Source organism: Dama dama, chromosome 20 (genome assembly GCF_033118175.1).
Source record: "Dama dama isolate Ldn47 chromosome 20, ASM3311817v1, whole genome shotgun sequence".
Taxonomy (NCBI): Eukaryota; Metazoa; Chordata; class Mammalia; order Artiodactyla; family Cervidae; genus Dama; species Dama dama.
In genome coordinates this window covers 78162027-78176202 of record NC_083700.1, presented here as the reverse complement: position 1 = coordinate 78176202, position 14176 = coordinate 78162027, and the positions used below count along the sequence as shown (strand labels likewise).

Here is a 14176-nt window from a genome sequence, read left to right as displayed (position 1 = left end):
TTAAGGAAGTTAAGGAAGGGAATGGTTAGCAGTTTCAGATACCCAGAGAATTCAAATCAAATATGAACTGATGAACTTATGAGCTAGAGTGAAAGAAAGTGAAGTCACTCAGTCGTGTCCGACTCTCTGCGACCCCATGGACTGTAGCCTACCAGGCTCCTCCATCCATGAGATTTTCCAGGCAAGAATACTGGAGTGGGTTGCCATTTCTTTCTCCAGGAGATCTTCCCCACCCAGGGATTGAACCCAGGTTTCCCGCATTGTAGGCAGATGCTTCACCGTCTGAGCCACCAGGGAAGTTCTATGTCAGCATAAGGAAAGAAAGTCATAGAATCAAAATAACTCAAGTCCTTTGTAAGGGCTTGTTGGAAACCAAGAGATAATCTCTCAGTAAGTGCAGCAAAGCCATTTTACCCCTAGTGCTGAAAGAGTTAGCTATTCCTCTGTAAGTAGTTTCCTTGTATGTGGATTTCATGTTAAATAAAAAATGTAATTCTTTAAATATTAGCATCGCACTCACTGTGGAGAGATGCTCGCAGTCTGAGAGGCGCGTGGGCGCTAAGACCAGGTAAGGGAGGAGAAGACTGAGTGCGGTGGCAGGCAGGACTGCCCATGCTGTTTAAATTCTTTCTCTCTCGCTGTGTGCACATTTGCCATGTTGTTATCTTTGCATTTGGGTAAGTTAGGTACTCATATGGGGCACCTTCATTGTGCGTTCCAAAGAGGCAGAGAAGGAGAGGGAGGAAGGTTGAGAGAACAGTGTGCTTCTAGTTTGTGGTTTGTCCCGTGTTGTTTCTTTAATGTGGGGGTTTCAAATTTTTCTTATCATATTGCTCAAAATCTTATCAGATATACATGTGTGTATATTTCAGTGATTTAGAATTTTATATTTGTATTATGTTTCAGATTTTGCAAATTATCATGTCTATTTGTTGCTTAATGATGGAACAACTTCATTAGGTAGACAGGACAGGTTTTTTTTACCCCTCTTTGGTTTGTTCTACAAAGATTGGAAGGTAAGCTACTTGTCCAGTATCATAATCCTGTGATCTTTTCATACCATATTGTTCATCCCAACAGTATACAAATTGTATGTGTATGTATTGTTTCAATGTAATTAATTTTATTTTAAGGAAACATGTACATGAATTGGAGAAAGATTTGGCTTCCTCTGGGCATTTTGGTGTCTTTTGGCTATGCCTTTGTTCTTTTAGGTATTCTTTTTTTAAATAATTTTAAAATTACCTATTTTTAAGGTATATTTTAGGTATTCTTGTTATCAAATAGGGCCTTTGAGAACTCTCTGAGAAGGAAGAATAGTTCATAAAATTTTGCATCACATATTATTGATGGAAAATATCAAATCTGTGTGTAGTTCAAAAAGACTACCATTGCCCTTCCCCCCAGAAGTGGAGCTCTTAATATACGTTGTATGTTTTTTGAGTTACTGGTCATGAAATTGTTTACGTGGGAGTATCAGCATTTAAAAACAATGAAATAGAATATAAAATATCAGAATATATTACACATGATAGGTGTTTTGCTTCCTGATACTTTTGTTTCAGAAATATATATATATATATATGTGTGTGTGTGTGTATATATATGCGCATATGGGTGGGCTTCCCTAGTGGCTCAGAGAATAAAGAATCTGCCTGCAATGCAGGAGACCCGGGTTTGATCCCTGGGTTGGAAAGATCCCCTGGAGAAAAGAGAATGGCAACCCACTCTAGTATTCTTGCCTGGAGAATTCCATGGACAGAGGAGCCTGTTGGGCTACAATCCACGGGGTTGCAAAGAGTCAGACATGATTTAGTGACTACTTACATATGTGTACTGAGGCATAGGTATAAAATGTATTTCTTACTGTGGGTTATGATCAAAAAAGCTTAAAAACACTGGCTCAGAAAACTCATTCATTTTATCTTCTTCCAGCTTTTGTTACCTTATTGAATGGGGAACAAGCGCAGAATGCAATTCAGATGTTTCATCAATATTCTTTTCGAGGAAAAGACTTAGTAGTCCAGCTCCAGCCAACAGATGCTTTGCTATGTATTACCAACTTGCCCACTTCTTTTACATTAGAAGAGTTTGAAGAACTTGTTCGTGCTTATGGAAATGTTGAGAGATGTTTTCTTGTCTACAGTGAAGTTACTGGCCGTTCCAAAGGCTATGGATTTGTAGAATACATGAAAAAGGACTTTGCTGCAAAGGCTCGATTGGAGCTATTGGGTAAACAGTTGGGAGCATCGGCTGTCTTTGCCCAGTGGATGGATGTTAACCTATTGGCCGCAGAGCTCATTCATTCTAAGTGCCTTTGTATAGATAAACTCCCTAGTGACTATAGAGATTCCGAGGAGCTGTTGCAGTTTTTTTCCAGTATCCATAAACCTGTGTTTTGCCAGGTATGTATTTTTACGATATTATTTGAAATATTTAAAAATATCTACATATGCATCTGCATAGACTCACATATTTATTATACCCATGTAAATATCAGCGTGGATAATCTCATTCTACTTTAGTTTGTAATGAACACTTTAATATGATGGTAAATTTTAAATCAGTTTCCTTTGTTGGTGGGCCAGACTGTGTTGTTCTTATATAATTATGTCTTAGCAAACCCGACACTTAACGCATCCACCTTCTCCTTTCATCTGTTCTTGAACCATTCATGTATTGATCACTTCATCCACCCACATTTGATGTGTCGCATTCTCAGTGCCAGGTACCATACCGCTAAATGTCAGAAATATAACAAATAGGAAGATATTCTCTCTATACCTCAGTTTTGTAGAGTACACTGACAGATAAGCAAATAACTATATATCCCGTATGAAGAGTGAGATAATGCAAAATAGAAAAGTGTTACATGGTGTAGAAAGAATGCTTTATTCTGTCTTAATGGGGTCATGGTAAGTGAGACATTTAGAGAAGATCCTGAAAACTGACAACATTGGTAAGAATTTTCAAGCACTTTGTCAGAATAAAATTTAATAAATTCTACCAAATGGACAAAAATATATACTGTATATGGCTCCTTCCTACAGGTTTTTATAGCACCTGATGAAACCTTTCTCTTTCACTTCCCTTCATTTCTTCCTTTCTTCTCTCTTCCTTTGCTCCTTCTTATCTCCCATCTTTCCTCTGCTCACCCTTATTTTTCTATTATCATACATGTATTGAATCTCTACTCTTGCAGTAGAAAGTTTGAAATTTATTATAGTTTATTTAATTAAAATTAATGCTGCCATCTTACTTTTTCTTACATTTCTGCCCCTCCAATCCCAATATAATCATCAAAGAAACTATCCATGGAGCTTCAAAAAATTAGAATACTTTGTGACAAATCTTTGCCAAGTTATTGAAAGTTGTCTTATTGATATGCTGTTCTTGAATACTAAAAATTATATAGTGATATCCTGTAGCCAAGCATAATCCTTTGTAGCTTTAATTGAGGCCTTTGAAGCAAATATGAGGGGAAAGCTGTTTTTTACATATTGTATTTGAATATGAATCTTGGAGTTAGAAGGGACTTAGGTTATCTGGTCTTGTTTTCCATCTGGTTAAAAAAGAAAAAGATCTGTTACAATCATTGTAAGTGATCATTTAGCTTTTGTTTAAGTATTTTTAAGTAGTGGAAAATTAACTATTAATAGATCACAAGTCATGCCATTACATATTTGAATGGCTCTCATATTGAATGGAAATATTGCTCTTTAAAATTACCAATGCTATGAAACTAAAATGATATTTTTTTGAAAGACTTAAAATGATAGTATAATTTATTTGGCATGAAGATTATATAATAAACTAAGAATAATAAAAATATTTTAGAAATTTTCAAAAGCTTGATAAAGCCACTTTGAATGCCTTTATCAGTAAATCTGTTAAACTCAGGCTCTCTGGTTTGGTAGGTTGACATAGACTATATGGAAGACACAGTCTTCTTACCTTGTGATCAGAAGGGACCAAAGGGACTAATGGCTTTTACAAATCTAAATTTAAGATTTGGTTTGAATAAAAGGAATGAGGTTGTAGGAGAAATATTTGGAAGAGGTAGATATTTTCCCTTTCTTCCACATGAATGGAAGAAGTTTTATGGAGGAAAAGACATTTGAGGATAGTTTTAAAAGGAAGAAAGGATGAGAAAGGGAAAAAACAGAAATTTGGTCTACTATACAAAAAAGCTTCAAAACTAAGAGAAAAGCTAAAAAATGACTAAGAAATTATTGAATTGTATACCAATTTATGAGATGCCAAGTCCAAACAGGAGTTTTGTAGATATTTCTATTGGACTATTTCTATACTTTGGAGACATACAAAGCTAAATTTTATCACATTTATCACTGGATACGAATGTGTTTAAGATGATTCAGTTATGTTCAACACTTAGAAACTTTTTAGTGTTGTATTTTTTTTCTTACTTTTGCTCTTTATACGAGTCTTTATGGATCCAGGGCTTTAGTATCTTCCTTTACACTCTTACACATGGGTGACTGGAAATAAATTGAGTTCTGCTTTGCAGGAGTTTGTTTAGGGCACATTCAGGAAAAGGTTGTGTCCTGCATATGGTATTTTAAACAAACTTGGGGCACAGTTTCCTAAATAAGGCTTACTTTGGTATTTTTGCCCAAATTCCTGGGATACCTAAAATATTGAAATGAAAGTTGAATATGGTTCCTTCTACTTTTGTTCTCTTGATAATGCAAATAGATACATGATCAAATTCAACAGGTTTCATCGTCTCTGTATCTGGTGAATTTATTTTAAAGAAAGTTCAATTGTTGTGTCCCCAAATTTTTCTAGAGATTATTAATTATTAATTTTCTAGAGATTAATAATTAATTAATATTAATTATTAATATAGAGATTAATAATTATATATTATTAAATATATAGGGACTATGATCATTTGAACATTGACTTTTAAAATAAATCAGAGATTCAAAGAAGCAGAAAGAAGCTTGACAGAATCTTACTTATCTTCCCATCTTCTAGAAAGACTGTACCTACCCAACTAATAAACTTTTATTTTCGGGAAAAAAAGGAATACAATATTTTCACCGGTAGCATGCTTTGAGACATTTGTCCTTGAATTTACAGATGATTTACTTGTAAATAAATAATTCTAACTAAGTATTAGAATTCCCTTTTTAATAATTGTATCACATCAGCTTGCACAGGATGAAGGTAGTTATGTTGGTGGCTTTGCAGTGGTTGAATATAGCACTGCAGAGCATGCTGAAGAGGTTCAACAAGCAGCTGATGGTATGACCATCAAGGGAAGCAAAGTTCAAGTTTCCTTCTGTGCCCCGGGAGCACCAGGGCGAAGTACCTTAGCAGCTTTGATAGCAGCTCAACGTGTGGTAAGTTGTTCTTTTTCAAGAACATAGAAGAATTCAAGTATCCAAGCTAGTTAATCATTGATTGGACTTTCATTATGTTTTTATTACATGAAGACATTCTTTTTTTTTTTTAATTGACTAAATAATACTTCTGCCAAATCAAGCCAGGAGTCAGTACCATAGAGGAAACTGTGTTTTGTAAAGTGTATTCATCTCAAGAATTGAGGAAATGTTTTATTTATTCAGTAAATGTTTGAATTCCTGTTCTGTAAGTTTTGATTGCAGCATGCCCCCTTTTGCAAAAACGGTTCATAAGTGTGCATGTTGGGCTGACTTCTTTATTGTGACTGTCTCTTACTACTCCCCTCTCTACTTCTCTGGTTGAAAATTCCTTGTAGGGAGCAACTATTCCTGCTTCACAGTTTCTTACTCCTTGCACCTAGAATAGTAAATACCCATTGATCAAATGAAGGAAGAAACATACTTTTGAAGGGTCCAGGGAAGACTTCAGAATTGCGAAGGTGACATTTGAATGTAACGTTAAGGTACAATTTTGAAATGTTGACGGGGGTGGAGAGTTGGATTGCCAGGTGAATACAGATTTTGCATGAGACGTACTTACATTAAACATTATCCATTGTTATCTGGCACCCTGTGTTTTTACTTGCTGAGTCTGGCACCCCCAAGGAGGGAGAATGAGTGATTGAACATACTCTGGTTGTGACAAAACGTTTCCAGCAGTAGGAGGAGACGAATTTTCATGCTTGAAAAGTGGAAAAGGTCTAGGTAGGCTGAGTGTGTAGAGATGTGTGGTGAAATGATAGCTCGATGGCAGCAGAGGGGGAGGGCTGGAGCACTCACAGCTTCAGTGGAACTTGATATGCGAGGCCAAGTTTACAAATTCCAAAGGGAATTTATAAAGTATATATACAAAGTATTGACAAGATCATAGTTAAGACAACAAGAAATCACCTAGTCTGGAAATGGTTTGTAAATGAAGTGGAGAGAGAAGGACCATCAGGGGAGGGAAGGAGGGCAGAAGAGATGACAGGTTGTCAGTGGTATCCTACTATCATTTCACTTGCCCTCTTCCTTGATCTCACCTCTGGTCCTGGATGTCTTCTCCCTTTTTCTTAGTTTTTCCTTCCCTTCTTAGGTTCTTCTGTCATCTTCATGTCCTTGACTGGCATAATCCATGACTACAGCCATTCTTTCACTGTCAATTTCATTGCCTGTAGTCAAGTTGTCTCTTGGTTGGATTGGATGTGCTGAGTTTCTGAGTCTGACTCCATGCAGTCACCCACTTTTGCAGTCAGCACACTCTGTCTTCTTGGAGAAAAACAGACAACTAGGTGACTTAGTGCTCCTGCAAATGTCTGACATTCTTTATAGCTGACTCCCCAGCAACACTAGTTCAAATCTTCACTTTTCTAGTCTTTGTCCTTCTTTCTATCTGATGGTCGTGGCTGCTACTTTATAGAAATATACAGGCCATGTGCTGGACTCATTCATTTACTTTCTCTTACACTCCCTGAGCAAAGTGCTCCACTTTTTGCTTCTTTTTTCTCTTTAATAGCATTCATTCCATAAATACTTACTGGGTACCCACTACATACAAGATGTATTAGAGATATTCTAGGATTCACCAGTGAACAAAGGTCTGTCTAGTCAAAGCTGTGGTTTTTCCGGTAGTCATGTATGGATGTGAGAGTTGGTCTATAAAGAAACCTGAGCACAGAAGAATTGATGCTTGTGAACTGTGGTGTTGGAGAAGACTCTTGAGAGTCGCTTGGACTGCAAGGAGATCCAGCCAGTCCATCCTAACAGAAATCAGTCCTGAATATTCATTGGAAGGACTGATGCTGAGGTTGAAACTCCAATTCTTTGGCCACCTGATGTGAAGAGCTGACTCTTTGGAAAAGACCCTGATGCTGGGAAAGATTGAAGACAGGAAGAGAAGGGGACGGCAGAGGATGAGTTGTTGGATGGCATCACTGACTCAATGACCATGAGCTTGAGTAAACTCCGGGAGCTGGTGATGGACAGGGAAGCCTGGCAGGCTGCAGTCCATGGGGTCGCAAAGGGTTGGAAACAACTGAGCGACTGAACTGAGTGAACAAAACAAAGATCCTTGCTGTCATGTAGGGAGTGCTCTGCTTCCCTCCCACCAAAGCAGGGGCTCATGCCCTTGCCCCATCCTCAAGGATCTGCCTCCTCTACTTTCTACTTGACCTTTTGTTCACTGCCTCCGTCCCATTTGCTTATAAACACACTCAAATCTTTTCCTCTCTAGATGCAGGCCTTTGTAATACCTTTTCCTCACAACTGGAGCTTCTTGAACAATTAGATCCCACTAGTCACCTTTTTTTTTTCCCATTTCTCATTTCCTTCTCAGCCCAATGCAGTGTAGTTTCTGCTTCCGCTATTAAGTGAATCTGTTCTCTCTAAGATTTACAGGAATTTTGTAATCAAGTCACATAGGTACTTTTCAGTCTTTCTTTGCTTGGTTTCTTTGCAGCATTTAAAACCAGCTGCCTACTGCCTTGAATTCCACCTATCATTCTTTTCCTCTCTGTCTAATTGTTCTATCCTTTTCTTCTTTTTCCCAGAGGGATGCTATCAGTAGACCTCTGTACTAGGCTTCCTTACTTTCTTCCTCTTCATCACTCCAGTGGCTTCAGTTATTGCCTATCAGTGATGATTCCCAATCTTATATTTTTGAACCAAATTGTTCTAAAGCACTAAATCTATATTTTAAAATGATTATTAGACACCCCCTTTTTATGTTATATGAATAGTTCAATTTCAGCATTTCCAAAAGGAAACTGTTCTTCCCTGGGACTTGCTTTTCTATGTTCTGTAATATCTATGTGTGACATCAGTTCATTCAAACTAAAGCTGTCTGAACTAAAAACTCAATCATGATTGATCTTCATCTACTCTCCAGTTCAGAATGCCAAGAATCTTAGGAAGTCTTTCAGTTCCACATCCTGATATCTATTAAATCCTTGAGACTTGTCAGCATCTTTGTTACTTTACTCAGGATCTAATTTTTCTCACCTTCATGATTTGAATAACCTGCTATATGATTGCCATGTCATTAGTCTTCCCTATTCTAATCTGTCTTCTCCAGTGCCACAAAAGTGATCTTTCTCATCCTCAAATCAAATTATGTCATTCTCTTGCTTAATATTCTTTAATGTGTGCATAAGTTCAGTTCCTTACCATAGTAAACAGCGCTTCATGGGGCCTTTAATAGATATCATGATTAGATATTAGTAACAGTGAGAAATCCTAAATTTTTCTCAGCCTTAAAAGTAATGTACTGCATTGATTTTTTTTTCTTATGGGTTCTTGGTACATATCTTCTATCAGGTTTTCTGTTTTAAAAAGATCATAAATTGGCATTGAACTTTATCAGAATATTTCTACAACTATTGGGATAATTATGTGATTTCTCCCTAAGTTCATTAATGTGCTGAATCACACTGATAGACTTTTCTAATGTTATACTATCCTTGTGTTGTAAATCCTCATTGATAGATTTTTTTCCTATGTATTGTTTGATTTTATTGGATAATATTTGTTATATGTGCAGATGTGCTCATAAGTGGAAATGCTTAAATTTGGGGGTAGCATTTTTGCTTTATTTTGAAATCAAGAGAACATTGACCTCATTAAATGATTTACCTGTTTTTTTCTCTGAACCCCTCCTTTTCTTTCTATTCATGAATCAGTTTGTATACAGTAGGGGTTTTCTGTTCTTCGAAAGTTTGAGAGAGCTCATCTATGAAACCATGTAGATCTAGTCCTTATGTCTCTGCCAGAAGGAAATCATTAATTACCACTTAAGTTTCTTCTGTGAATATTAGATATATTAGTTTTATTTTTCTCTGTGTGGTATATGTGGCACTTGACTATAGTATACAGATTTATCCACTTAGTCTGGGTTTTAAAATTTATTGACACATGGCTATTTATAAAATTTTATATTTTAAATGTGTCATGTCTCATCTCTTCTTTTTCATTTTATGTCTTATTTATTTGCATTTTCTTTCCCCCAATTAGTCTTGCAAACTATTTTGCCTTTCAAAGAAATAGTTTTTATTATTTGTTTTTTCTATCTGTTGCTTATTCTTGCCCTGTCTTTATAATCTTCTTGCTTCTTTCTTTGGCCTTACTCTTTCTCTCCCATCTTTATTAATATCAGTAGTTAGCTCCTTTGTTTTCAACCTACATTGTTTTGATGAATCTAGTAAAAGTAAGTTTACTTCTGTAACTAAACTTCTATGACTAATGCTATACCTATGTGTCATAAATTTTATATTATGAATGTTTCAATTTTTTTTATGATTTCCTTTTAGCCTAATTAATAGTTTTTTTCCAGGTTGTAGCTACCTAAGAATTTTTAAAAGCTATTCTTCTGATGTAGATTTTTTTGATATATAATTGACATACAGCATTATATTAGATTTCAGATGAACATCTAGTGAGTCAGTATTTACATATGCTGTGAAACGATCACCTCAGTAAGTCTAGTTAGCATCTGTCACCACACATAATTATAGATTTTTTTTTTCTTGTCTTGGGAACTTTTAAGATCTATCTCTTGGCAGCCTTTAAATATGCAAGAGAGTATTATGAATGGTAGTCATAGTCACTGTGCTATACGTTACAGTCCCATGACTTCACAGTAGAGTTTGCACTCTTCACCCCCTTTGCCATTTCACTCACCCTTCACCCAGTCCCTCTGGCAACCGTCAATCTCTTCTCTCTATCTGTGGTATTAGTTTGTTTTTGTTTTGAGATTCCACATATAAGTGAGATCATACACTATTAGGCTTTCTCTGTCTGACTTATTTCCCTTAGCATAATGCCCTCCAGGTTCATCCATTTTGTTACAAATGACAAGATTTCCTTCTTTTTGTGGCTGAATAATACTCCATTGTCTGTATACACATCCATGCCACATTTTCACCAGGGCTTCCCTGGTGGTTCAGGTGGTAAAGAATCTGCCTGCAGTGCAGGAGACCTGGGTTTGATCCCTGGGTTGGGAAGATCCCCTGGAGAAGGAAATGCAACCCACCCCAGTGTCCTTGCCTGGGAAGTTCCATGGATGGAGGAGCCTGGCAGACTATAGTCCATGGGGTCGCAAAGAGTTGGACATGACTGAGCGACTTCACTTTCATCACATTTTCTTTATCCATTCATCAATTTTTAGGACACTTAAGCTGTTTTCATGTCTTGATTATTGTAAATAATGCAACAATGAATATGGGGGTCCATATATCTTTTTGAGTTATGGTTTTTTGTTTCTTTGGTTAAATACCTAGAAGTTGACTTGCTGGGTCATATGGTAGTTCTGTTTTAAATTTTTTGAGGAACCTCTGTTCTATTTGCTAACACATGTCATGTTGTCTTTAAACTTTTTTCCTTTATTTTTGTTTCCCATTTACTATTGAATAAACTAGAATTTTTTCTGCTTTAAGAGTGATATGTTTTCTTTTATCCTATGGGTGATTATTCCTAGCTTATCAACACCCAAGGCTGATCAGTATCTCTTTCTTCCTTCCCACTTAGTTCATTCTAAATTCCATCCTGCTGCTTTCTTCTATTCCACCGACCACCATATTGGGAATACATAAAGTACATCTTTAAGATTGCCCTAATTTGCGTTTGTTTTTTTTTGGGGGGGGGGGGCAGCATCATTCCATGCAGCTTGCAGGATCTTAGTTCCCTGAGCAGGGATTGAACCCAGGTCATGGCAGTGAAGCACTGAGTCCTAACCACTGGACCGCCATTCAATCTCCAACCTTAAAGTTTTTGCTTGTTTTTATGGTCTTGGTTTTTGTATACATGATTAAAATTAGCTACAGTATTACATATGTTCATTTCCACATATCATGTAATGTCATGCATTTATTCTTGTTTTCAGAAAGGATATGCATGTGGTAAAAACTTTTGAGACTGTGTATGGCTGGAAATATTTTTTATTTCTTTTTCACATTTAATAGCTTAGCTGAATATAAAAATCTAGATTCAAAGATTTTTTCCTGCAGCACTTTGAAAATATTAATTTGTTGCCTTCTTAAATCCAGTGATGATACTTTGAGAATGAAGATGATATTAATCTGCTTCTTGTTTTATTTTGGATTTTTTTTTTCTTTGAGATATGTTCTTCCTTACTGGAAGTTTTTACCATTGGGGGTGGGCAGGGCTTTGATGTTCCTAATTTCATGCCAAAAAAATGTGAGCAGGTGTGTTTTTTTCTGTATCATAATTGGAACCCTTTCATTTTGTGGTCTTGAGTTTCTTTTTAAATTCTGGGAAATTCTCAGCCATTATTTCTTCAAAGATTTCCTTCATTTCTAATCCTTCAGGTACTCCTTTTTTTTTTTTTAAAGGTGGTATCAGCCAGATTCTTTATTTATTTATTTATTTTTTTCAGTGGGTTTTGTCATACATTGACATGAATCAGCCATAGATTTACACGTATTCCCCATCCCGATCCCCTCTCCCACCTCCCTCTCCACCCGATCCCTCTGGGTCTTCCCAGTGCACCAGGCCCGAGCACTTATCTCATGCATCCCACCTGCGCTGGTGATCTGTTTCACCATAGATAGTATACATGCTGTTCTTTTGAAATATCCCACCCTCACATTCTCCCACAGAGTTCAAAAGTCTGTTCTGTATTATACAGAACAGGTACTCCTTTTATGTAGATATTAAGAGTTCCAGTCTCTTCATTGCCTTGGTTTTCTCTTTTGTTTTGTTTGCATTTTTCATTACCATTTTATTTTGTTGTCAGTTCCTTCTTTATCCTTTGCTCATATATTCTTTGATCTTTATCTGACCTGACCTTTCAGATCACTATTTTGCTTTTCAGTCGCATGTATTCTACTATTTAACATATCTATTAAAGCACAGAGTGGAGGTTAAGAATAATTCTTTATGTGTTTCTTCGGTTCCCTCACCTATAGAATGGGGGTATAATACCAACCCCTGTAGAGTTGCTTTGGGGCATTAAGTGATTTAGTCCATGTAACAGGCTTAGAACAATTCCAAGTATATACAGCAAGTGATGGCTGCTATTATTTTTTCGCAAACAGTTGTGCTTTTTGCACATCGTATTTCTAATTGGTTGTTCTTCATAACCACTTCTCCGTGTTTCATGTTACCAATAAAAATATGTTATCTTTTTTTAGGATACCTGCTTTGTTTAGTTACCATTCTTATTATTTCCTATCGTCTCTTATAGGTGCTTCGGTTTGTTGCCTTTAGTTTTTGTGGCTGCATTTTCCAGATGTCTAGTTACTTTGTTCTGTGATTACATATTTCTTTTGGTAGCGGGGTGGTGATTGACTTTCTTGTGTGTGAGTTTGTAGACGTTGAGGGGCTAGAGGATGGACAAGGAGAGCTGGTTTTTAAAAACTGAGAACAATGTCATATATTTAGCTACCCAGTTATATGTATATAAAGCCCATTCATCTTTGTTTCATATTAGAAGATTAATGAATCAAGACCTTAATTATAAGAAAATATTGCTTTGTAAAGCATCCCATCATTAAACTTTAGATCAACATTATAGTAAGATTCTTCTGTAGTATCAAAGCATTCATATTGTGTCAGGTTACCTCCCTGTTAGTAAATTCAGATTCCCTTGATATCTTGTCCCTTGCATGAAGAGATTCATCTGACTAAATTGTTAGTTCTCTTAAAGCCATTTCTGTTTCACGGAAACCTCCTCTGAGGATTTCAGTGTATGTTGCATGAATATCTTAGAATGCTGTGCTGTGCTTGGTTGTTCAGTCATGTCTGACTCTTTGTGACCCCATGGACCGCTGCCCACCAGGATCCTCTGTCCATGAGGATTCTCCAGGCAAGAATACTGGAGTGGGTTGCCATGCCTTCCTCCATAGGACCTTCCCTACCCAAGGACCAAACCCAGGTCTCCCGCCTTGCAGGCAGATTTTTTACCAGCTGAGCTACCAGGGAAACTCATATCTTAGAGTATCTTATTATAATTAGGAATTGTGGTAGAATGTATACAAGTGTATAACATAAAACAAGTTGTGTTTATTATAAAATAGATCTTATCAGACAAATGAGAATTTTCGGGAAAAAAAAGCCTTTACAGTTTCATTTTTGTGCTTACACATGTTCTTATTTTTGTATTTCTGTATTCATCAAAGAGGCACAGTAATCAAAAGGGCTTACTTCCAGAGCCAAATCCAGTGCAAATCATGAAAAGTTTAAACAACCCTGCCATGTTGCAAATTCTTCTACAACCCCAGCTCTGCGGGCGGACTGTTAAACCAGGTAAGCATCACGTGTACTAATGACATGTAGAATATTGGTTTGAGGTTAATTGTACTGTTTTACATGAAAAACACCTTTAAATTAGTCCACAGTATTTTTTCTAGAATTTATCAATGAATTTTAATTAATGATCTGAGGTGAAATTATGTTTTGACTCTTTTTGGTAGGCACGAATTGCTTATGGATTTCCTGATTTTTTTAAAACTAAGTATTAAATATTAAGCCTTCAAGTGTAGTTGCTGGTTGCCATGAATTTCTAAACCAGGTTTCACATGGTTTAATAAGGTAATATTTAACATACTACATTGTTACAGCTCATTTTAGCAAAGGATGTGATACTTTTCTATGTAATATTTTTGGCAGAATTACTTTGTTGGAAAGTGCTAAAGATCAGTTTCCTCTGTGCTGTTATCTTTTTTTTCAATTGTGAAATTGTTTTACTTTGTTGAAAATGGTGAAAACAATATCATTTTCTTAGTATTGCGGAAATTGTTATAATACTGGCATGC

At 36.3% G+C, this 14176-nt stretch overlaps 1 protein-coding gene across 1 annotated transcript in view; it reads left to right on the top strand.

Moving 5' to 3' along the window:
* The window catches only part of RAVER2 (ribonucleoprotein, PTB binding 2), a 136511-nt gene that overhangs the window by 47143 nt on the left and 75192 nt on the right, over positions 1-14176 (top strand). Inside the window, exons 3-5 of the mRNA XM_061168461.1 lie at positions 1936-2405; positions 5178-5369; positions 13541-13667. Coding sequence (XP_061024444.1) covers positions 1936-2405; positions 5178-5369; positions 13541-13667 — 789 coding nt within the window. The remainder of the gene's footprint in view (positions 1-1935; positions 2406-5177; positions 5370-13540; positions 13668-14176) is intronic.